Here is a 24,758-nt window from a genome sequence, read left to right as displayed (position 1 = left end):
GCGTCCCTCCGCGGCGGGGGCGAGCGGAACAGGGCGGGCCACGGCGGGAAAGGCCCTGACGGCCGTGCACGTGGGGGGTGGTTAGCGCCTAGGAACCCGGAAGCCCCGCGCACCGCCCACCGCCGCAGTGACGGGTTAACGCTTCTCCGGGGTGGAGGTGGGGGCGGGGTGTGTGGAAAGAGAGGCCGTCCCAACCCGACTCCTCTGAGAGCCGCTCGCGAGCCAGCCCTCCCCTCCCCCGCGAACCCTACGCAGCACAGGCCCCGCCCCTCGGCCGCGGCGCGTGCGCAGAAGCCCCGCCCCTCCGCCCCAGCCCCACCCCCACACCCGCAGCAGCCGCCGCCGCCACCTCTCCCTTCCTCTCTGCTCTTTCCTCCTCCTGTTTTCTTTTCCCTCCTCCCCCTCGCCTCCTTTTCTCCTCCTCCTCCGGCGCTGACGCTCGCGTAGGGCCCTGGCGTCAGACGCGCGGGGGCGGGGCGAGTGCGGCGGGGGGTATAAGTAGAGGGTGCAGGAGGCGGTGCTTCCCCTTCTCCCCGGCGGTTAGTGCTGAGAGTGCGGAGTGTGTGCTCCGGGCTCGGAACACACATTTATTATTAAAAAAACCCAAAAAAAATCTAAAAAAATCTTTTAAAAAACCCAAAAAAAATTAACAAAAAATCCGCGTCTCCCCCGCCGGAGACTTTTATTTTTTTTTCTTCCTCTTTTATAAAATAACCCGGTGAAGCAGCCGAGACCGACCCGCCCGCCCGCCCGCGGCCCCGCAGCAGCTCCAAGAAGGAACCAAGAGACCGAGGCCTTCCCGCTGCCTGGACCCGACACCGCCACCCTCGCTCCTCAGCCGGCAGCCAGCAGCCAGCGGCAGCCGATCGACCCCGTTCTGCGGCCGTTGAGTAGTTTTCGATTCCGGTTGATTTTTGTCCCTCTGCGCTTGCCCCCGCTCCCCTCCCCCCGGCTCCGGCCCCCGGCCCCAGCACTCGCTCTCCTCCTCTCACGGAAAGGTCGCGGCCTGTGGCCCTGCGGGCAGCCGTGCCGAGATGAACCCCAGCGCCCCCAGCTACCCCATGGCCTCGCTCTACGTGGGGGACCTACACCCCGACGTGACCGAGGCGATGCTCTACGAGAAGTTCAGCCCGGCCGGGCCCATCCTCTCCATCCGGGTCTGCAGGGACATGATCACCCGCCGCTCCTTGGGCTACGCGTATGTGAACTTCCAGCAGCCGGCGGACGGTGAGAGCCGGGCCCGGCGGGCGGGCGGGCGGCCATGAGGCGCAGGCGGCGGCGGGCTGGCTAGGCCGACGGGCCCGGGGGAGGGGGGCGGGAGGGCATGTCAGCCCCCCACGGCCGGCGGGGAGACGCTCGGGCGCCGGGACCCCCGCTCCCGGTGCCCGCGGGGACCCGCGCTGCCGGCAGCCGCACGCCTGGCCACTTCCTCCTTTGCGACCATTTTCTCGGCCTCAGCCGCTCTCAAACTTTAGGGTGATGACGCGCCGGGAGGTTGGGTGAGATTGGGTTCTTCCACCGCGCTCCCGCCAGTAGCTGCGGGATTCTGGGGCGTCGGGAGTCGAGTCCCCTTCTCCGGTAATAGGTGAAGGCGCTCCCACCACCCGGGCTCTTGCCGGCGCCCCAGGACCCGCAGGAAGTGCGATTCGGTGCTCGAAAAATACCACGTGTTGAACCCTGTAACCTCACAGGCCCGAGGCCTGTTTCTGCTACTGGCCCAATCGCCTGGGGGAGCCACAGGGCCTTAGAATAAAGTTAATTTGGTGATGTGGTGGTCCTTGGGTTTCTGAATCCGTTCTTAATCACTTGTCAGTGACCAGTGGCTCTAGAGATGTAAATTACCAGATGAGACACGCGTTTGGGGGTTTCCCCGAGTTCAAGCATTTCTCACTCTAATACGAACAGCAGAATGGTAGAAGCAGAGGTTGCGGAGTATGGCCCTTTTGAAATCAACTGTTTGCTCAAGCAGTGTGGGTCATTTTGAATGTTTTATCCAAATTAGTTTCATAATACTGGTAATTTGTTCAGAATGTTTTTTTTTTTTCCTGTGCTTTTGAGAGGTTTTCCTTAGAACGTATTCACCAATTTTGGCTGTGAACTGTTTACTTACAAGTGTAGTGTAGACTGGACCATTATACTTAGTAGCATTCAGGTAGTAAAGGTTTGTTTTTTAAAGTGGTCCAGAATATCCGTACATTATGGGAAATTGCACAAAATAACAGATGAGAATAAGATGGAAATTCATGGAGAGAAATGTGGCTAACCTTGTATTTTTATTTTGAAGTTAAACCATTCACAAAAACAGTTTGGCAAACCGATAAGATAATGTGGCGTGGTGATGAGTTACCAGGATTTTCTTTCATATCTGGATGTATGACTTCTAAAAGTTGATTTCTAAAAGTCAGCTTCAGTTGACTTTATGGCCCAATTTGTTTTTTTTCCCCAAGCTGCTTGGATACATGTTAAGTAATACAAATTACAGGGAGTTGGCTTTTAAGTTTTTATTTTATTCACTCAGAACTGAAGTTACTTAATGATCAGCTGTTTACCAAGTGAAGGTAATAGCGAGATTTGAGGTAGGCATAGTGACCCAGAGCCAGAAGTTGTAAAACTGCACTGCAGCTTTCCTGCCCTTTGGCTCTGTAAGCAGGAGCTCCAAATACCCCTCCATAACAATTCTTCCCGACCCTGGACAAGGTTTGCCACTGAATGAAAGATAAAAATTAGGGGAAATAACTTTGGGGCAGGTAATCACAATTTAGAGTCCATAGAGAAAACTTGAACAAACCCTAAAGACCGTAAAATGTAAGTTTTGGAAATGGCTGTTACTTGGTCTCAGTTTAACAATTTTAAAACAAAAAAACCCACTTTTTAGAATTTCTTGTGATTTGAAAAGTTGAACTTCAGGTTACCATGGTTACAGTACACTGCCTGTATTCTCCGTCTATTCCGTAGACCAGTACCGTAACTGCTCAAAAGAAAATAGCATTTTTTCATCTTCCATTTATTTGGTTTCAGTACAAATTACCGTCTTTCTAGTTATTCCAGTGGTTTTCTCTTTCTTTTCCTATTTACTGCAACACTGATGAACTTGTAGAATAGCTTCCAAAAGTGACCAGTTTCCAATTTAACAGGAAGAGGTGACTCATTCGAAAGACGCTCAAGCAAAGTCAGCTAAAAAACTAGGGGAGCTGAGTAGGTGTGGTCAATTGATAATGAGCTGACAGCTGATTGTCACTATCTTCTAGAAACTGGAGCTTTCATTTATAAAAAGAAGTGGCCGGAAAATTTGTCCTCTCAATAATTTTCCAGTTACATTGGCATGGAATTTGTAGAAACTGGTGTTTCAGGACTTCAGATGGACTATGTTTTTTCTTTTAGGATTAATTTTTTTTTTACTTAGAATACATTTTTCCATGGAAAGTCTCGATAAGTGCTTCATGGTAGAGGTGGACATAATTCAGTCCTTCAAAGACCCTGAGATCATAGGGTAGATTTTGAAATATTCTAGCACTATCTAGGAATAATGGATTAAATGATTAATAAATCGGTGACTAAAGAAAGAATTGGTTTTATGTGTCAAAGTGTTAGTGAATTGTGAATATTGTAGACCTGGTATTCCAAAAATTCTGTATTCAGTATAGAGCTAAGTATGCCCAACATCGGATTAGTTTTTGAAAGATGGATTCAAATCTGGATCTGAATGGATGTAGCTTTTTTTTTTTTTTTTAATATGGCAATAGGAGGTTGGGCCATGATTTCCTGAAATCACACCTACCCCCCCCCCCAATCCAGGAATTTTTTTTTTTTTTTGATGGACTAATTTTTATAATATTGGCTGTGGTAAGGAACGAAAAGATTGATTTTGACAATAAGGGAAGGCATTGAAATGCTTGAAAATGTAAAAACTGTTGAGTCTGGATAATTTATAATTGCCTAATATCTTTTATATTGCTTATTAAGTAGATTGTATGCGGAGGTATCGTGGTTTTATATTGAGTAGGAACAAAAAGGTGATTTTAAATTATGGCAGTTAAAAATTGTTTCAGAAATACCTTATTAGTAATAGGTCATCTAGTAACATGGGAGATGGGAAATTTCTGATAATTCTTTTTTTTTCCTTATACAATTTAAATCTAGACCAGTGTGAGGCAAGGTCCAGCCATCTTGAAGTTTAAAGAAGTAGAGGCACTGCCCCCCCCCCCCCCAATGATTTATATAATTTTTAGTAGCCTGAAAATGTTTCGAAGTAATATTCACTCTGAACATGTCTTTCCTGCAGCGGAGCGTGCTTTGGACACCATGAATTTTGATGTTATAAAGGGCAAGCCAGTACGCATCATGTGGTCTCAGCGTGATCCATCACTTCGCAAAAGTGGAGTGGGCAACATATTCATTAAAAATTTGGACAAATCCATTGATAATAAAGCACTGTATGATACATTTTCTGCTTTTGGTAACATCCTTTCATGTAAGGTAAGCCAAACTGACAGGTAAACATTTACAGTGTTTTAGCTTCTCGTAGTTTATTCCTTAAAAGAGTAACCATACTACATAGGTAGCTTTATTTCCCAAATAACCCAGGCTAGGAGGCTGACAAGTTCTCTCTGAACACTGGGGGAAAAAATGCTAAATCAATAGCAAGTAACGAAAAATTGGTATCCGTTTTTCCCTAGGTGGTTTGTGATGAAAATGGTTCCAAAGGTTATGGATTTGTACATTTTGAGACACAGGAAGCAGCTGAAAGAGCTATTGAAAAAATGAATGGGATGCTTCTAAATGATCGCAAAGTGTAAGTATAAATAGTTAATCATATTTCAAATCTGTTTTTAATAGTTCAGTTCATCTTACAAGTTAGTATATTTGTGTTCGTAAAGAGCTAGAGCTGGAGTGAAAGTTAATAAACCACATCTTGGTAGGTTTTGTAATTGTCTTTTCTGATTTGTTGTAACATACAAATAAAGGTGAATTAATGTGATTGGTCAGCATTCAAGCCAAAAAGAAAATGAAGATAGGTATACTGAGATAAGAAACTTTTTCAGAATAAGTGCATAGTGAAAAAACTAGGAATCCAAACAAACTTAATCATAATTCCTGAGGTGATCATTGACCCATTTTACATTTGAGGAAACTGAGGCTGAAATAATTTGCCTGTGTTAACCTGCTGGTTTGACAGATGAGCTGGGATACAAACCCAGTGGTCTAAATTCAGAGCTTAAGTTGGCTCTTTACTTGGCCTTACTACTACAATTTATTGATGAAGTTTAAAGGTTTGGGTTTTGGGGGGCTTTTTGGTTTGTTTTTTTTTAACCTTGTGACCCCCCCCCCCACCCATCTAAAGATAAAGTGGAATTAAACCGGAAATCTTCATAACTAATCATTCCTGAAAATAAACTTGTTTTTAAAAGTTGCTAACTTTTTATACAATGGCACTGATAAAACCTCTGAGACTATTTTTGCTGCAGGTTAAAATTGCAGATTTTGTGAGCCCAAAGAAATTACATCTTAAATTTTTTATCCTCAACGCCAGTCGATTTTGTTTAATTATCCAGGCAAATTCAACTGTAAGACCATACTGTAAATGATCTGAGTTCACATTGCTGTGTAAACTGCAGTGATAGCATGCATATTGGGTCTGGTTGTTCTTAGAACACCTTAAACTGCATCACTCTTAAAATGTGGTCACCTCGTCAAGTGGTATGGTCAGTCTGTACATGAAGGGATCATGCACGTGATGCACATGGTGTTACCTATTTGAATTTTGTGTCCCTGCATGATTAAGGAAAGACTTTGTAAGGTGTAAAGAACCCATATAAGTCTAAGAAACCAGCAGTTGCTCGATATGAACAATTTACAAAGGCTAATTCTTAGAAGTAGTGCATCATTATTTATTTTTGAAGTAGAACATCTTTAAATGAGAGAAATATTTAGCATCATTAGTATTAGAAGATAAGAATCTTACAGTTTGTCCACATGCTTGGGGGGGTGGGAAGAAGAATGTCCAGCATCGGTGGGGGTCTAGATTCAATAATTTATTGCTCTTTTGAGTGTGAAGTAATCCTTTTGGAAAACCGTTTGTGTATGTAAACTTAAGGTCACTTATAGGCTTTTTGAACTACTGCGATTGCTGCAAATCTATCCTAAGAAATAACAGAAAGACTCATTAAGTTCCAGCATTATTTACAAAAGCAGAAAGTTGTGATGTCCGCAGTGGAGTATTATGCTCCTGTTGGGAGTGTTTGTAAAACTGATAGCAAGGAGAAGCACTGCCGAATGAGTGGGGTGGGGAAGGTTAAGGAACAAAGTCACAGGTATGTCCATTAAAGCAAAAGGACTTAGGGACTAAGTCAGTCATGATTTGGGTGGTATTAATGGGAGATGGCTTTTTACTTTGGTGTCTATTACAATATTCTTTAAGGACATGCCCTACTTTTAGGGAAAACTAAAATTTTAAAACATTCAGTCGATAATGCTGCAAAGAAAATTTGCGAAGGTGTTAGGTGTTAAGAGTACAAAATTCAGAAGTATAAATTTTCCTTTTAGGAGATTACAAAAAATGCACAGGGGCCACTTGGAAATAGCATTGACGAAAGGTTTTAGGTCTTTTCCTTGGTGTGGTGCATGTGTTACCCCCCACTCCTTTATATTGCTAGGCATGATCTCTTTAACCCCGGGTTAGCTAGAAGGAAGGGAGAGGAGTATGTATGAAGAAAAATGCTTCCTTTTTTATTGTAGTTAAGAGGTTTGTTCTTTTATGCTTCCATTTTTTTTCACTTAAGGCACTTCTTGTTTTATCGTGTGCTCTTTATTAGAGATTCTGAAATTATCAGTAACAATTACAAAATCAACCATCAGGCTTAATTAATCTGAACTTAATAAAATAGAACCTAATTTTATAGTCCTTACATATTTTATTAGATTTGTTGGACGATTTAAGTCTCGTAAAGAACGAGAAGCAGAACTCGGAGCTAGGGCAAAAGAGTTCACCAATGTTTACATCAAGAATTTTGGAGAAGATATGGATGATGAGCGCCTTAAGGATCTCTTTGGCAAGTTTGGTAATGTGTCTGAATTAAATTTTTACACTCAAAGTTCTGAGTAATTGCTCAACATTAGTTTTGGCTAATACTTTATACTAAAGTAAATGAAATGAAACTTAATATGGTACTTAAAAGTAACTGTCATTATGTGGATCAAACTACTGATAGTCCATTATACTACAAAGTAGTATATAAATAAAGGTTAATAGTGTTGTTATTAGCACAGTAAGGTGTGACTGCATAATTGGAACAGAGTTTAAAAGGTTATGCTACAGTAAGAAGTTGTGCTGGATTTATGCACGTACAGATCCCATCTCATCAGAGGCATGCACACGACACAGCCAACTTAGGTCAGAATGCAGTCCTTAGTTAGGGGACAGGAAAGCTGGCCAGCTTTAGGGTATTTGGCCAGTCTTAAAAGCCTCGTGTTTGAGCAATTTGAAACCATGACATTCAAAGACAAAGCCAGAGATCCTGATTTTCCCGTGATATCTCCTTGGGATGGCCTTCTGAATCCATGGGATCTTAAACTATTTGTTCCTTGCATTTCAAAATTAACTTCATTAAATTTTAAGTCAGCGAAGTGTAACCAGCCTCACTTTAGATAGTTGTGTGACTGATCAGAGGATGGACTTTAAATTGAATGCTTTTGCAGGTGATTTGCTTTTCCTTATCATTTGTTGAACTTATTAAATAGGTGGCTTTTTTTTTTTGAGCACCTCAAATGATACAGAATTAGGAAATGTAATTTTTTATTGCCGATCTAACATACCACATTGAACCCACTGCTCCTTTGAGCAAAAAACTTGTCCTTTTGCACAAGGGTAAATTGTGTCTTGCATCTTTAAATTCTCTTTAGTGAATGGTTTTGTATGTTTCATCTGTCTTTTTTAATTAGAAGCTGTTTCTTAAGTTGGATATTATTAACCAGTTATGCCAAATTAATGTGAGGTGACCACCAATACGTAAATTTGTCAAATAATTTTCTTGGCTATTTCTCAAAGCAGAGATTGGAAGTACAGCATTAGGACCAGAGGTACCTTAAAGGAAACAATCTACCTGTGCCCGTAGCTGTTCCATATTCTCTGTAATCAGATGTGATTTGAAACCTTTTTTTGGCCCCATCTCCCAGGCTGAGATAACACCCACCTCAGTTAAGTGTCTTTCACTTGGGCGGACGGGGGCCATGTGTCATCAAAAATGTGCCACCTTCTCCCAAGTGATTTCTGTCTTTCCAAAGGTTCCTGTATTCCCTCCACTCCCAGTTGAAAGTCAAGTGGGCCAAGGGTTGAGAAAAACCAGTTGTTGGCTTAAAAAAAAAAAAAAGCAAATCTGTTTTGAACAAAATAAAATCTCTCTCATTTACAATTGCCTAAAACATAACCTCCTTAAATGGAAGGAGGAATGAGTGTTTCAGGGAATAGAGTACTTAGCTTCTTAGTACAAATAAAAGGTCTTTGAAGAGACTTTTTTTTTTAATTTTTATTTTTTTCATGGCTTTGTTTTTGTGTGTTGAAATTTGAAATGTATAAATGTGTGAAATACCTTTGAATCATCTAAAAACTTTTTTTAGGACCTGCCTTAAGTGTGAAAGTAATGACTGATGAAAGTGGAAAATCCAAAGGTTTTGGATTTGTAAGCTTCGAAAGGCATGAAGATGCACAGAAAGTAAGACTCAAATATACTAACTAAAGACAGTGTGGGTTTCCCGTATTTTGTAGTAAGAAGGGAGATGACACATTTCCTTGCTCTGCTGCTGAAATTTACATGCGTTCTGGTGGCTATTTTACATGTATTGTTTTCAGTTACTTGTATTTGATTAGTTTTGAGGGTATAAATTGGGAACTGATATTTCCCCAAACAAAACTTAGTTTTTGTGACAGATCCACCTTTAGCTTTCATAACCTAACATTTTCTGTATTGTTAAACAACTTCTTTCTCCGTTGCAAGTTAGTAATTAAAGTGTTTGTGATTTCTGTAAGGCTGTGGATGAGATGAACGGGAAGGAGCTCAATGGAAAACAAATTTACGTTGGTCGAGCTCAGAAAAAAGTGGAACGGCAGACGGAACTTAAGCGCAAATTTGAACAGATGAAGCAAGATAGGATCACCAGATACCAGGTTCATTTTTAATTGACAAGCAAAATAAGACAGGGATGAGCAAACCTAGTTTACGTTCATGTCAGTTACTGCCAGGTAACTGGAGGGTTTGAGAGGGGGGGAGGGAGAAGAAACGTGGGATAAAATACTAGGAAGTGTGCTTCAGTACCACTGTGGTTTTCTTTTTTCCTTCAGTTCTCTTTTCTTTTTTCCAGGGTGTTAACCTTTATGTGAAAAATCTTGATGATGGTATTGATGATGAACGTCTCCGGAAAGAGTTTTCTCCTTTTGGTACAATCACTAGTGCAAAGGTAAAGCATAGGGATACTTTTTTACCATTTAGGGAAAATCCATGCATGTGGATATGTATGTATAAATTTCACATTAATACACCTACTGGAATTTTTGTCTTACTTTGTAAATGAATAGTCAGATAGTGGGTTTTTTTCTTCCAAAAAAAAAACAGGCTTTCATTTTTCTGGAAATCAGGTTTCTGTCTCATTGCTTCAAAAATATATTCAAATTTGAAGTAGATGCAGCCTTGATGGTTTATTTTTTGCAGGTGGTGAGTTCTGAATGCTTCCTGGGGAAGGCTACATTTGTTGACCATAGTTCATGATTGATCCTCACATAATTAATACACGTAGTTCTATATACTCTGTTCAACTCGTTATTTTCCTGGTTAAAGAAGGCAGTTTAGGGGCACCGGGACCTTTGTGGCTCAGTCGGTTAAGCGCCTGACTCTTGATTTCTGCTCAGGTTGTGATTTCATGGTTCACGGGGTTGAGCCCCCTCACCACGCTCCACACTGACAGCACGGAGCCTGCCTAGGACTCTCTCTCCCTTCCTCTGCACACATGCCTTCTCAGTCTCTAAATATCTTTTTAAAAGCTATTTATCAGGAAACTATAATTGTTACAGGGGAAATATGTATTCATTAACACTTCATTCTGGGGAGTCCAGTTTCAAGCCCCCAAGCAGTAAAGATTGATGTACTTGAACTCAGAAATTAAGAATTACAGCAATATGTAATATGTGGTTTTAATCTAAATTCTGGGATTTTAAGAACCTCTGCTCCAGGTGTTTTTTTTCTGATGTCCGTGATCCAAGAATTCCTCCATGTGTAAAGTTCTGTGCATCTGTATTTTGGGATATAGGAGGAGTGTCAAAAACTTAGATTGGTTGTCTTTTGATTTAGAGAGAATTTTATGTCAATTTTGTTTTATAGTGCAAATATTCTCTCCAGTCTTTCACTTAGGACTTTGGGTTTTTTTTTGTCATCTTGTTTTCCCTATAGTTTACATTTTATGTTCAGAATCTGCCAATTTGATTTTTCAGTGTGACATGAATTAAGAGTTGTGACTTAATTCTTCTCATTTCTCTCAATGTACCATGTATTGAATAACGCAAGGTCCATTTTTTCATTATTTTAAAATGTTAACCTTAACACACTAAATTCCCATAATTGCATGGGTAGGTTTCAGGATCTTGTTTTAGGTAGAATTGACATATATTAAGTACACAACATAATGACGATGTTTGTGTGTGTTGTGAAACGGTCATAATAAATCTAGTTACTATTTGTCACTATACATAATTCTTTTTCCTCTCATGATGAGAACTTTTGAGATCTACTCTTCAGGAACTTTCAAATGTGTAACATAGAACTATTGAGTATAGTCCCCCATGCTGTACATTAATTGCATCCCCCGGACTTATTTTATAGCTGGGAGTTTATACTTTTTAAAACCTCTTCGTTTCATTTCCTCTCCCCCCACCTCTCTGCTTCTAGCAACCATAGCTCAGTTTTTTTTTTGTTTCTTGGTGTTTTGCTTTTATTCCCCTTACGTGTGAGATCCTTGGGCTGTGTTCCTACGCTACCCCATACTGCTCAATGTAGTTGTAGAACGTGTTTATTGCTGGGCTAAGGAGGAGTTCTTTGCGTCTCCTCGTTGCTCCTTTAAATGATCTTTGCAGTGTTTGGAAGCTTTCTTCTAGCCAATATTTATGGCCCTTTTGGTCTTGAATGTGAAATTTTTATTTGAAATTGTGAATTGTGGCTATTTCTAAGATTCAGCTGGTTCTCCACCCCACCCAAAGAATAGTAAAGCATGTTGTCCACTTGAATTGCTGAGTCAAATGTTAATGATGCTAGAGTTAAATTTAGCAGGCCCTGAATGTATTACTCAGATATTTAAACCTTAATATTTAAGGTCTAATACTTAATTGACTATCTAAAATCCTACCGCATTTGCTGTCCTACCTCCACCTCTTTACTTCCCGTTTTGTTTGGCTGAGGTGTACCACGTGTGTAGCTTGCCCTGAATATTTAGGTATTAAGGAAACATTGTAGAAAACAATGAAAGCATTAACAGTGTTTGAGTCAGTAGCTGTAATTGACAAGTTAGTAATAATGCTTTTTTCTTAGCGTCCTGTTCTGTCCTTGAATTAACTTTTTCTTAAATCTTTTTGTCTTCTAATAGGTCATGATGGAGGGTGGTCGCAGCAAAGGGTTTGGTTTTGTATGTTTCTCCTCCCCAGAAGAAGCCACAAAAGCAGTTACAGAAATGAATGGTAGAATTGTGGCCACCAAGCCATTGTATGTAGCTTTAGCTCAGCGCAAAGAAGAGCGCCAGGCTCACCTCACTAACCAGTATATGCAGAGAATGGCAAGTGTCCGAGCTGTGCCCAATCCTGTAATCAACCCCTACCAGCCAGCACCTCCTTCAGGTTACTTCATGGCAGCTATCCCACAGGTAAGTTTCAGAAGAGAACAAAAACCTAATGCAGGTTTTCATATTTGGTCACGTTTAGTGTCTTTGCTCTAAATAAAGGCATGTGAATTACGATCACGTTTGAAAAAAAACGCTTAGAGCGTAAGGACTTGCTGACTGTTTATTATAGAGTGTCGAGCTCGCTGCGTCACTTGCTTGCTTCTTTACCGGACGCGTGTGTTTGCTCTCTGCAGACTCAGAACCGTGCTGCGTACTACCCTCCTAGCCAGATTGCTCAACTCAGACCAAGTCCTCGCTGGACTGCTCAGGGTGCCAGACCTCATCGTAAGCCTTTTGTTTTTAAGTATGGTTGTGAATTGTTTGGACTAAAAGTGTGAGACAAATAAGCTGTTCTGTTTCAATGGTATATTGACTTTTTTTATAATTTAGGGTTATGGGTGTTCATTTTGGCGATCCTAGCGTTTTTTGTTTCTTGTTTTTTTAAGCAAAATCCTAAAATGCCTCCCCCTTCCTGTCTTACGGAGGCAGTAAATTCTGTGATTTGATTTTCCTTTATGACAAGTTTGGGAATGGTTCCAACTCTTAATTTCACATTTGGTTAGGCAGTAATTTTAAAAGACCTTGTTCCAATGTGCGAGGATCAGCGTCCTGGCATTTTGAGCCTTGCCCTGTGGACCAGGGCTGCATCGCAGGAGCACTTGGAACCAGGTTTGTGTATCGTGTTCAGGTAGTAATAAGTACTTATTCTTACACGAATGAATTTTTTTATGGACTCGTTCTCCGGGCAAGTGGCAAGTGAGAGACTAAGCTTTAAAACATGGTAGCTCTATTTAGTCATTTTTATCCTTTTGTTCAAACCTCAACTCTAAAAAAGCGTGAGTTTTTTAATGCTTTCGGTGAGTTTTTTCCCAGTTAACGTGTGTCTGTATCTTCAAATGCAGCATTCCAAAATATGCCCGGTGCTATCCGCCCAGCCGCTCCTAGACCACCATTTAGTACTATGAGACCAGCTTCTTCACAGGTTCCACGAGTCATGTCCACACAGCGTGTTGGTAAGTCGGAACACTTCCTGTAAAAATGGGTTTCCGCTTTGAAAGCACGCAAAGTGCAGACCCGCATGTTCGTTTTTTAGCTAACACGTCAACACAGACGATGGGTCCACGTCCTGCAGCTGCTGCCGCTGCAGCCACTCCTGCGGTCCGCACCGTTCCACAGTATAAGTACGCCGCCGGGGTCCGCAATCCGCAGCAGCATCTGAATGCACAGCCGCAAGTTACCATGCAGCAGGTGGGTCTTCGCGTTCTTCCTGAGAGGACGGGCCTTGGTTGCAGTTAAATATGACAGCTGGATCATGAGAACTTGAGGTGTCCAGAATGTCTTGTTAATTGGTGTCCCGTTAATTGGCCGTGTGAAAAAACGTCTTATTTGCCCTATACTGTGGGAGTTAGACAAGCATTCAGCGTCCCTTATCCCGACCCGCTTGTGTGGTTTGAGAGCTTTGTTAGGCATAGTGCTAAGGGAGAAAAGGCGAAATAAAGATTGGTCTGTGAGATTTGGCTCACCCCCTTTTTTCGACCCTGAGACAAAAATTGTCAACTGTCATTGAGTGTAACAGAAACAGAGCTCAAAAGAATATTCCAGGTAGAGAAGGAAGTATCCTGTGTGGTTATAATACTTGGGCTGTATTGCTGATTCACTCAGCCTCTCCTATTCATGTTTAGAATGCAGTCTTCATCATTTTGGGATTTTCTGGTGATCAGTGTTTTTATGTGCCATCACTTCTGTACTTTAAAGTTCGGAATTTTCCTGTTTTTCTAGCCTGCTGTCCATGTACAAGGTCAGGAGCCTTTGACTGCTTCCATGTTGGCATCTGCCCCTCCTCAAGAGCAAAAGCAAATGTTGGGTAAGTGCCTTTGTCCCACTTAGTCAGTGACAGAAAGACTGGCTAGAAAAGAGGAGGGAGATACTCAGAGCCCTGCTTTGCACCTAAAAATGGCAGTGAAGGTGGTGGGATTGGTTTGACTTGGTGTGTCTGCCAAACTTCTTGATAGCTTTCCAGGCTTTAATTAAGTATTTTGCTTTTGATGAATAGGATAATAGGGTGTTACTTGCCATGGATCCCATGACATGTTGGGAACAGGGAATTTGAACTAAATGGAAAAAAAACTGAGCACACATTTAACAACTTAATTGCCTTGGGGTAGAGCTTGATCTGTTTGATAACAGTATCAAAATGGTGGATTTGGGGTTAGCATTTATTTGCTGTATCCAAAAGTAAGGTTCTTCAACCCAGTTTTAATATTGGCAGGTGGCTTTATTCTTCTGATGAAAGGAATTTATGTTTTTGTTCCTAGGTGAGCGGCTCTTTCCTCTAATTCAAGCCATGCACCCTACTCTTGCTGGTAAAATCACTGGCATGTTGTTGGAGATTGATAATTCAGAACTTCTTCATATGCTCGAGTCTCCAGAGTCTCTCCGTTCTAAAGTAATTTAAATTCATCATTTATCTAGCAGCTTCTTACACAGTGTATTCCAGGGCTTTTTATAGAAACTTGAACATTAATAATAAGTGCTTTATACAAGCCACGCACAGTTCTAAGTTTTATTACAAATGTAAATCCTGATGACCACCTGTGGTTCCGTCATCCCCATTTTTACTGTACACGGGGAAACAGTTTGGAAATTCTGCCCTTTGTTCACACAGCTAGTCCATGGCAGAGCTTGGTTTCACATCCAGCATCCATGCTCTCTTGGCTGTGCTGTTTTCTTAGTGAAGAAAGACATGTTTGCCAATGTTTCTCAACTCTGGGGGAGTTTTGGTGAGGAGAGCGTGAGAAGCACAAGAGGGTTCATGATTCCAGGACGGTGGTGGATTGTAACCCCACAGGATATGGATACAGTTGAAATGTGTTCTGGAAAGCAGTTCCTTCCACTTTCCTCTGAGGAAGAGTTTGGTTTGCCTTTGGACATTTACATGTTGTGAATTGGAACTTCTTCCAGTGACTCCTTCACAGAGCCAATTTGTTCTTTAGGTTGATGAAGCTGTAGCCGTACTACAAGCCCACCAAGCGAAAGAGGCTGCCCAGAAAGCAGTTAACAGTGCCACTGGTGTTCCAACTGTTTAAAGTGAGCATCACTCCCTGGGGAGTTTCATACTGATTTCCTTATCTCTTCCCAGTTTGAGTAGGTTTTGAGACGTCGCAAGAATTTGTTTTTACCAGTATTCCAAACCTATTCCTGACTTTTTAAAGAGAAGTAGAAATAGAAACTAAAGGAGATTTTAGTTTACTTGTTAGCCTGGTATTGACTTGAATTTTTTCAAACACTGTCAGACATTGTGTATTTGAATTACTGATTGAATGGGCTGGGCTTTCTGTGTACTTACTCGCAGAGGACTTTTCATAGCTTACACCTTTTCTTGAGTTGCAGCAAGGACAGTTGCCCCCGGCCTCTACTAGCGCCCTTCTTTACTTTAAGAAACAGGGTGATGTAGTTGTGTGGCCCAGACCGGAGATTGACAGGACGTTTTCCTGTAAAGGACCAGAAAGGAAATATTTTGGGCCTTGGGGGCCGTGTTGTCTATTGCAGTTACTCTGTTACAGTGTTAATGTGAAAGAGCTCCTAGACCTGATGTAAACAGATAGTTGCAGCTGTGTTCCAATAAGACTTTACAGAAACAGGCTGCACACTGAAGTTGGCCATGGGCTTTCAATTTGCTGTTGACAGGTACCAGTATTGGTTATCTTCTTTTGTTGCTGGTATTTGCCATTAGCATGCTGTGTACTTGAAATTTGCACAGCGCTACATTTGGTACATTTGCATACTGGAATATAATCGCAATAACTAGCAGCTATTATCACTTTATAAGGATTGTTGACTTTTATTTTAGCAACTGGAATCATTAAATACTAGCTTGGCAAGTCTGATGATCATAATTTTTTTTTCCCTGCATTCACAGATTGATCAGGGACCACGAAAAGAAACTCGTGCTTCACCGAAGAAAAATATCTAAACATCGAAAAACTTAAACATTATGGAAAAAAAACATTGCAAAATAGAAAATAAATAAAAAAAGGAAAGGAAACTTTGAACCTTATGTACCGAGCAAATGCCAGGTCTAGCAAACATAATGCTAGTCCTAGATTACTTATTGATTTAAAAACAACAAAAAAAAAAAAACCACAAAAAAATAGTAAAATATAAAAACAAATTAATGTTTTATAGACCCTGGGAAAAAGAATTTTCAGCAAAGTACAAAAATTTAAAGCATTCCTTTCTTTAATTTTGTAATTCTTTACTGTGGAATAGCTCAGAATGTCACTTCTGTTTTAAATAACAGAATTGATAACTGAGCAAGGAAACGTAATTTGGATTATAAAATTCTTGCTTTAATAAAAATTCCTTAAACAGTGCACAGTGGTGTTATGCTATTTTATTTCTTTGTAATTGGCTTGCGCAAATAGGTGATAAGCTGGGATTGGCAGAAGAACCTCTTCCGTGAACCTCTTAACCCGTGCTGTTAAGTTCAAGGGTATCCTAGTTTTACGAGAAAGAGCCAGAAGAATATCCCTAATGTGTTTTTACGTTTCCATGTGAATTCTTGAGCCAACGTATGTCTGTCATTAAATGACGAACCTTTTTTGAGATGATGCCAGTTTATGACTAGTAAGGTGTCTAAGCTGGAAAGATAATTAGCTTAAACCCTCATTTATATGGTGTAAAACAGCAACAGCAGTGACAAAGTGAGGGTAACTTTGTTAAGTTGCTGATTGTGACTTCATGCCTTAGACTCTTGTCACCTAAAGTACTTGTGGAAAATCAGTATTTGGGGGTTCTACCTCTGGGGGATGGGTTTAGAAGGTGGGGGCCAGGACCCCCGGTCAACCTGCATAGAAAAAGACCCTGGCAATTTAAATACACTTTTGAGAATGGTCTAGTTTTAATCTCTGTTCCATTCTCTACACATACTTCTGCCAAAGTTCGCTTTCTAAGTTGCACATCTGACGATCTGCATCTCAACACCAGCTCTTTAGGAGCAAATAAATGAATCCAAATAAAAACCATGGTTACGACAGTGTCTTTTGCATGATGAAGCTTTGAAGGCTTTTCACCTCAGCTGCTTTTGAAACTCGATACACACATTAACCTCTGCCTCCTCCCATGGCTTAAATACGTACACCCAGTAGGCATTCTCCTTATTCTATTTTGCCTGACCATACACTTACCTCTAAGAGGCTGGATAGTTCATTTAGATTCTGAGTTGCCACGAAAGCTGTTCTCAAAGCTTTAGGAAGAGAGAAATATATACCTTTGTTAAATTTGAATATAGAATGGTCAAGTTTTGAGATTTAAAAGAGCAGACTTTAGAGACACCTTAGAAGTTGTATCTATACAAATCCCACAGTTCCCATTCCAAAATCTAAAGTAGCAGATATTTGCATAGACCGTAGCTTTCTTTGTATATTGCGTAGTTGGAATTTCTTGCGTGGTAAGATATCCCCATCTGTTTTTGAAAGGTCTCAGATGTCCTGACTGGAGACAGAAACCAACGAAAGTGTAGACATTTTTGATCTGCTTGTAGGAATTAGGAAAAAATAATAGTTGATTATTCTGTTAGGTATTTATTTGCAAATATGTACTAACGGTTACTTGTAGCCCAAAAAATCAACTGTGCTTTCAGTCATTTGCCAACATGGCCATGAAAATTCTTTGAGTTATCTGAAACATTCCCAGCTGAGGTTGAATAAGCCTTCTAACTTTTTATCAACTTTCATACCATAAACAGGTCTGCTTTTTGAGGTCTATTTAGTGCCCAGTTACTGACACTTTTGTGCCCATTGGTGATTTTGCTATTTAAATGGCCCCTAAGCATAGTGGTGAGGTGCTGTCTGGTGTCCTTAAGTACAGGAAGGTAGGTAAGCTTTATGAGTTACAGAGCCATTCGCTGTGAGTTCAAGGTTAACTATATAGTGAATGAAGTGTCTTAAAGCAGGAACACATAACAAGGATCTATTGATTGTTGAAAATGCGGCCGGCTTACAGGTGCCTATCTCCCCTCGGAGCACTGATTCGGTATTTGCTAATACACTGTTAGTGACACTTTATAGAACCTCTTAACTGCCACAATTAACGAAGGTTAGTTGCATCTGACAAAGGTATAGCTCATAATTGACAATGGTCTATTTTAAAGGACCTACTTTCATGTAGGATTTGAAGTGAAGCAGAAGAAGATGGCTGACTGCTGTATGGCTTTCTAAGACGTGTGGCTGCTGCTTTGGAAATTTTAAGACAAATTGATACGTGACTTTTTTCTGTGGATACTTCGATGTACAACTTGGGCTTCTTTGAAAACTTTTTAGCCTGCAATCCTTTCCTTTTCTCCATCTCCCCATGAATTACATGTTTGTGATCTAGAATGAGGGAACGAATTGTATGCTAAGACTTGCATGGGTAGATAAGCTAGAGTGATGGGGCTTGTTTTTACAGTTCATCATCTGTGATTGTAACTCCTTCCTTCCCACCAAACTGATGGAGCCCAAGTGAGTGATGTGGAGACTACTTTGAAATTTTCTTAGTCTTTTGATATAAAACCATGGTCCCAGAGTATTTGTTTGCTGTGAGCCAATGACTTTGAAGAAGACCTGGCTACTTGGGTTTAATGAGTACATTCTCCCTATTGAACAGTTCTCGTCCAACGAGGTGAATCAGAAGTTTGGTTCAAGTTGAAGCAAAATGGGTGGAGCTAGATTAATACCCTGGCCAGTACAATGAAGCCAGAATAGTTGCGGGCCCACTGCTGTTCTAGGAGACCAAAGGGTGACGAGGACATCCTGGAGTTTCTTATTCAGGACAGCCACACCTTTGGACAATGCCAAAGCCATACCGAATTTCTCTTTTCCTAGCCTTCATACAGACTCTTCTGTAAATATAACCTATCTTCAGTTAGACAATCTAATTGGTTAGATTTAAGGGTTCTTAAGTTACCATTTTGATAAATTTCCGATGTCGCTGAGTCTTTACATCGGCCTAGTTGCAAGTGTTAAGTATATACATGGCAGAATTAGAGTAGCCCAATTTCACATTTTAGGTGTTAGCTTTTTATCCATCACAATCATGGCAAATTTGTGGGGTGGGGAGATTGTCTTATCCACAAAGGTAGAGAAACGCAATTAACTTTGTTACGGGCATTATTCCCAGAAAACTTGAAACAACATGGTATATTTATTAGCCTCAACTAACATTCTTTCTAGAGACAAAAAGGTCTTTGCATTAGAAAGCCAGATTTTGTATTTTGGGGGACAATCCCACAAATTACGTCATGACTGTTGATAGGTATATATGAGCAGATGGGTTTATGGTTGATAATGGTTTGTTTTTTTTTTCGGTGTACCCCCCCCCCCCCCCAGTAAAAAGTAATTGGATAAGTATATAATATAGAATGAGTTGAAGATAAATTGTATGCTAAAACACATGTCCTTTCAATTTTTAAACTTGAGAGTCATATTTTTTAGAAGTAATTAAAGTTGGTGACTTATTTACATTACCAACCGTGTTGCCCTGATAATTCGGTGATGCCATAATTATGCTTGACAATGAAAATGGTGAACTAATACTGAGGAATGGCATTCATGCACTAAGAGGTATAGTAGTGTGATTTCTTAAAGGCAGGGGCATGAGAAATCAGAGGATTTTTTTTTTTTTTTTTTTAACAATGAAAGATGCCTGCCTTTGAATCAGTAATTATAACTGCTAATATTGAACATGTACAGCGTATTTATTTATCAAGTGAATTCTTTATGCGCACTATCGATTCTTATAACCACCCTGTGGGATTGGTTCAGTAATATATTCCCATCTTACAGTAGAGGAAACTGAAGCTTCAACAAGTTTAATGACTTGCCCAGAAGTACATAGTAAGTGGTGGTGAAGCTGCAATTTGAATCCAGACCCCCAGGCTCTACATAGTTCATGCTGCCTATAAACTACAAAAAAAGTGAAGTTCCAAAAAATCAGGTACTTGGGGTTACTACCTTCAGCCTAGGGGGTGAGAGGTGGGACGACACAGGTCTATCAAAGCACATGCTAGGAAACCAAAGCATAGAAACCACTTTTCCCTTGACATTTTGGGGCAGGAAACAAAACAAAACTAAACTAAGGAAAGAGTCATTATTTAGAAGAAAAAGGTCTTTAAAACAAGGCTGAGCTTAAAATTCTAAATCAGGATATTTTCCTTCTGAGCATCTTGGACTGCCTGGGAATATTAAACATTCCCTTTAGCAACCCTGTGATCGTTTTTCTGAGCTTGTTCATATGTCCATTCTAGGTTCTCTTGGAATTGGTAAATGGATTTAATCAAAACCTTTTAATTATCATGAGTTTTTATAAAACGTGTGAAATTAACCTTCTGACTCCTGTATTGCATTTCTGTGCCAATTAGGAAGGTATCAACATTTTCTCAACAGTTACTAAGAAATGCATTTGATACAATGCCAAGTGCTGCTGCTAAAGAAGAAATTTCCAGCAAATTAGGTATGTTTTAAGTAACACATACCGCTAGTAAGTGGCAAAGCCAAATCTCGAACTCTAGGAGCTGAGTCTGTGCAATTAGCTTTTACTTTAATTTGGCTTTTATTTCTCTTGCTAATCCTATATCCGGAAAAAGTTCAACACATAAGAATTCTGTGTATTTTCCTTATCAATATATTAATAGATAATAACTTTTTAAAGACAGAATTTTTTTCCTCTTGTCATTTAAACTTAGCTTTTGTCTTGTCTCAGGGGTGAGCAAAGTGACATCAGAATCATGGCAATGTTAAGTCATTACTCTTTTCTCTCCCCTTTTAGGACAACTAGACATCCATAACTTAGCAAAAGTGTCTCCGCAGGTTTCCTTAAGGGACACGCAAGCCCACCTGTGCACCCAAAAATAAACAGGTCCTTAGTAAGGGCTGCAGATGCAAGCGATTTGGTGAACCTCCTCCATCTTCCACGATGAGGCATAAAAAGCCTGGAGAATGCAAAACTGAGCAGATCCCAACTGACCCAACTCCTGGGAAGTCCAGTCTGCCGGAGGGGAAATGTCAGCATGCCATCTGAACCTGAACGGGACAAAGTTTGGATACAGAGAAGAGGGAGGAACTCACCAGGGCAGCCCCCGCCTCCACGGGGTGACACCGCAAGGGGTTGGGCTTTCGGCAACCTCTGCGGCAGAGGAGATGGAAAGTCAAAGTGGTGAGTGAATGCCTGGCTACCTCCGTTGTGCGAGAAAAACCAGTTTCTCTCCCAGCGGCACCCAGATTTCTGAGGAAGGACTTCCACAACTTGGGTGGGTGGCTGGGAGGAAGGAGAAAGGGAAGGAGGCAGATAAGAATATCAAAGGGCATTAACGTTATCTGGTGTTTTGTCAGGACTTCGGCAGGAAGTCTGCCCACCGACCTCTGGGAATACCCTGCTCCCGGGTCCTCCTCCACCCGGCGTGGGCACCTTCAGTGCCCCAAGTACCAAACCCATACCTCCTCCAACTTTGCTGCCCGCTCCTTGGGTGCACTTTCAAGTGCATCCCAAGAGCCAGCTCCAGTGAACACAGAGGGTGCCCGGATAAGAGGCCAAGCTCAGAGGGCGAGGGAAAAACCACAAACGTGAGCTAACAGAACAATTCCAGCTAACAGATTCCAGAACAATCTGGAAGATGAAAGAAAGGTTGCTAATAGCCAGCCTGTTGAAACGTAAGAACCGAAGAGGAAATGATACCCTAGTTAAGAAAGCACTTGCTACTTCAAATGCGAAAGCAGAAATGCATACCTACAAATTCCATCGAGGGAATATGGTAGCACAAAAAGAATTCTCCATCAGCTGAATGAATGCCAAGGCACAGAACAGTATGATCTAACTGATAAAGAATTCACGATAGCTTTTATGAGGAAATCAACGAGCTCCAAAAAAAAAAAAACTCAGACAATTCAATGAACTCAGGAATAAAATTAATGAACGGGAGTTCTTTTCCAAAGAGATTAAAATTTTAAGAACACTACATTCTAGAGCTAAAGAATTCAATGTGTGAATGGAAGAATGTACTGGTCAGCATCAGTAACGAGGCAGACCAGATGGAAAAGAGAATAAGTGACTTGAACGGGAATATGGAAATAATTCAAGAGGAGAGCTAGGATCTAAAAGGAATGAAGAAACACTACTGGAGCTATTGGATTCAATCAAGAAGGCAAACATCAGAAAAACTGGTATAACAGAAGGAGAGAGGGAAAAGAGGGCAAAGAGATCATTTAAAGAAATAACAGCGGAGGCGGTACCTGGGTGGCTCAGTTGATTAAGTGTCCAACTCTTGATTTTGGCTCAGGTCATGATCTCACAGTTTGTGGGATCAAGCCCCCCATCGGGCTCTGCACTGACAGTGTAGATTCTCTCTCTCCCTCTCCTGCCCCGTCCCCTGCTTACACACACACACACACACCCACACACACACACACACACACATTTTCTCTCTCTCTCTCTCTCTCTCTCTCTCTCTCTCTCTCTCAAAATAAATAAATAAACATTAAATTAAAAAAAGAAAGAAAAAAAGAACAGCTGAGAACTTCCCAAACCCAGGGATGGGCTTGGACATAAACATCTCCAAAGCTAACAACACCCTATTATTTCAATGCAAAAAACTTTCCCCAAGACACAGTATAATGAAACTCAAAAATCAATGATAAAGAATCTTAAATGCAGGCAGGGAGAAAAAGAACGTGATCTACAAAGCAACCACATTAGGCTATCAGATTTCTCCGCAGAAACACTACAAGCCAGGGGAGAGTGGAAGGACATATCCCAAGGGTTAAAAGATAAAAAATGCAATCCAAGAATACCTTATATCTGAAGAATAAGTTTGCCTGATGAAGAAGAAATAACGGCTTTCCCACACAAAAGTTGAGAGAGTTCACCACCACTAGACCTGCCTGGTAAGAAATGCTGAAAGAAATTCCTAAAGCTGAGGGGCGCCTGGGTGGCTCAGTCGGTTAAGCGGCCGACTTCCGCTCAGGTCATGATCTCGCGGTCCGTGAGTTCGAGCCCCGCATTGGGCTCTGTGCTGACAGCTCAGAGCCTGGAGCCTGTTTCAGATTCTGTGTCCCCCTCTTTCTGACCCTCCCCTGTTCATGCTCTGACTCTCTCTGTCTCAAAAATAAATAAATAAACGTTAAAAAAAATTAAAAAATAAAATTCCTAAAGCTGAGATGAAACTATGCTAATCAAAGACCTGAAAACCTCTGAACGTACACAACAGTCTGGTAAAGGTGAAAAATAGAATTAGAAAACTTAACTCTATCTTAGAATAGTGAGTTAGCCACTTAACTATAGGATAAAAATTAAAGGAAAAAGCATTAAAAATAAGTATAACTAATATGATTTGTTAATGTATACACAGCATAAAAAAAAGTGTGACACCAAAAATATAAAAGGGGAGGAGTAAAAGTGTGGAGACTTATAGGCAAATGAAGGTAAGTTACTATCAGCATAAAATAAACCATTTTATCTATGACATGTTATATGTAAACCTCACAAGGTAACCACAAAGCACAAGTCGAGAGATTTATGAAACCAAAAAAAAAAAAAAAAAAAAAAAAACAAACGGAAGCATTGGGGAAAAGAGCATACCACCATGGAGAAACCACCAATTTACAAAGAAACAGAAACAGAAGGAAAAAGAAACAATGGAGATTCAAAACAACCAGAAGTCGTTAGTTGGCCTTCATGATCTTTACATATCAGAAGTCACTCGGTGTGAATGCACAATGGTTGGATAGATAAAACAAGAAGCCTCAAACATATGCTGGGTAAAGGAGAGTCCTCTCAGCCCTAAAGACACACGTAGGTTCAAACTGAAGGGAAAGAAAATATTCCAGGCAAGTGGAAATGAAAACAAAGTAGGACAGATATATTCATATCAGACAAGTAGACTTGAAGCCAAAAATGGTAACAAGACAAAGAAGGTCATATAATAATAAAGGGGTCAATACAATAAGATAGAACAATCACAAGTGTATATGAACTCAACATTGGGACACCCAAATATATTAAGTAGATATTAACAGATCTGAAGGAAGAAAGAGACGTACGATAACAGGGGACTTTAATGTTGGGGACTTAGCAATTGATCATCCACACAAAAAATTAACAGGGAAATATTGGCATCTAGCCATACTTTGGACCAATTGACTGAATGGACAGGTGGAACATTCCATCCAACAGCAGAATATACATTCTTCTCAAGTACACATGGTACATTCTCCAGGATAGATCATATGATAGGACACAAAACCAGTCTTAGCAAATTTAAGAAGATGGAAATCATACCAACTATCTTTTGGGACCACAATGGTATGGAACTAGAGATAAATAGGAACAAAGCTGGAAAATGAACAAACCTGGAAACTAAACAACACATTTCTCAACAACCAGTGGGTCAAAGATAAAATACAAAGGGAAATAAACTTTAAAAAGTTATTTATTTTGAGAGAGAGCATGAGCAGGGGAGGGGCAGAGAGAGAGAATCCCAAGCAGGCTCCACACTGTCAGCACAGAGCCTGATGCAGGACTAGAACCCATGAACCTGAGATCATGACCTGAGCCAAAACCAAGAGTCCAGACACTTAACCAACTGAGCCACCCAGGCACCCCAGGAAATAAATTCTTTTAAAACAAATGAAAATTGAAACACAATATAATCAAATTCCATGGAATGGTGCTTGGAGAAGTTGAAAGCAATGAGTATTTTAAGAAATTAGAAAGATCTTCAATAAGCAACCCAACTTTATACCTCAAGGAAGTAGTAAAAGAACAAATTAAACCCATAGCAGAAGGAAAAAAAAAAAAAAGAAAGAAAGATTAGA

The 24,758-nt window shown here is 40.7% G+C and overlaps 1 protein-coding gene across 2 annotated transcripts; it reads left to right on the top strand.

The window, feature by feature from the left end:
* Window positions 1-506: 506 nt before the first annotated feature.
* On the top strand, window positions 507-16,286 carry PABPC1 (poly(A) binding protein cytoplasmic 1). Of its 2 annotated transcripts, XM_047842252.1 has the most exons (16): window positions 507-885; window positions 999-1,227; window positions 4,283-4,476; window positions 4,677-4,792; window positions 6,919-7,058; window positions 8,614-8,708; window positions 9,023-9,160; window positions 9,355-9,450; window positions 11,623-11,895; window positions 12,108-12,198; window positions 12,816-12,926; window positions 13,007-13,161; window positions 13,693-13,777; window positions 14,229-14,359; window positions 14,907-15,000; window positions 15,833-16,286. In XM_047842252.1, the coding sequence occupies exons 2-15, from the start codon at window positions 1,035-1,037 to the stop codon at window positions 14,997-14,999; spliced, it is 1,911 nt and encodes a 636-aa protein (XP_047698208.1). In that variant the 5' UTR covers window positions 507-885; window positions 999-1,034; the 3' UTR covers window position 15,000; window positions 15,833-16,286. The 2 variants fall into 2 exon arrangements, with proteins under 2 accessions (XP_047698208.1, XP_047698207.1); XM_047842251.1 differs by having other exon boundaries at window positions 507-1,227.
* Window positions 16,287-24,758: the final 8,472 nt, after the last annotated feature.

This window comes from Prionailurus viverrinus, chromosome F2 (genome assembly GCF_022837055.1).
Source record: "Prionailurus viverrinus isolate Anna chromosome F2, UM_Priviv_1.0, whole genome shotgun sequence".
Classification (NCBI taxonomy): domain Eukaryota; kingdom Metazoa; phylum Chordata; class Mammalia; order Carnivora; family Felidae; genus Prionailurus; species Prionailurus viverrinus.
The sequence above is the reverse complement of the archived record's forward strand: the minus strand, read 5'-3'. Positions and strand labels throughout refer to the sequence as shown.

What these genes read in the sequence shown, in the direction of transcription:
- PABPC1 (XM_047842252.1), top strand. Translation starts at nt 1,035, where the DNA reads ATGAACCCCAGCGCCCCCAGCTACCCCATGGCCTCGCTCTACGTGGGG. An exon ending in TCATGGCAGCTATCCCACAG is followed by an intron (nt 11,896 to 12,107) that starts GTAAGTTTCAGA and finishes TGCTCTCTGCAG; the next exon opens with ACTCAGAACCGTGCTGCGTA. An exon ending in AGAGCAAAAGCAAATGTTGG is followed by an intron (nt 13,778 to 14,228) that starts GTAAGTGCCTTT and finishes TTTTGTTCCTAG; the next exon opens with GTGAGCGGCTCTTTCCTCTA.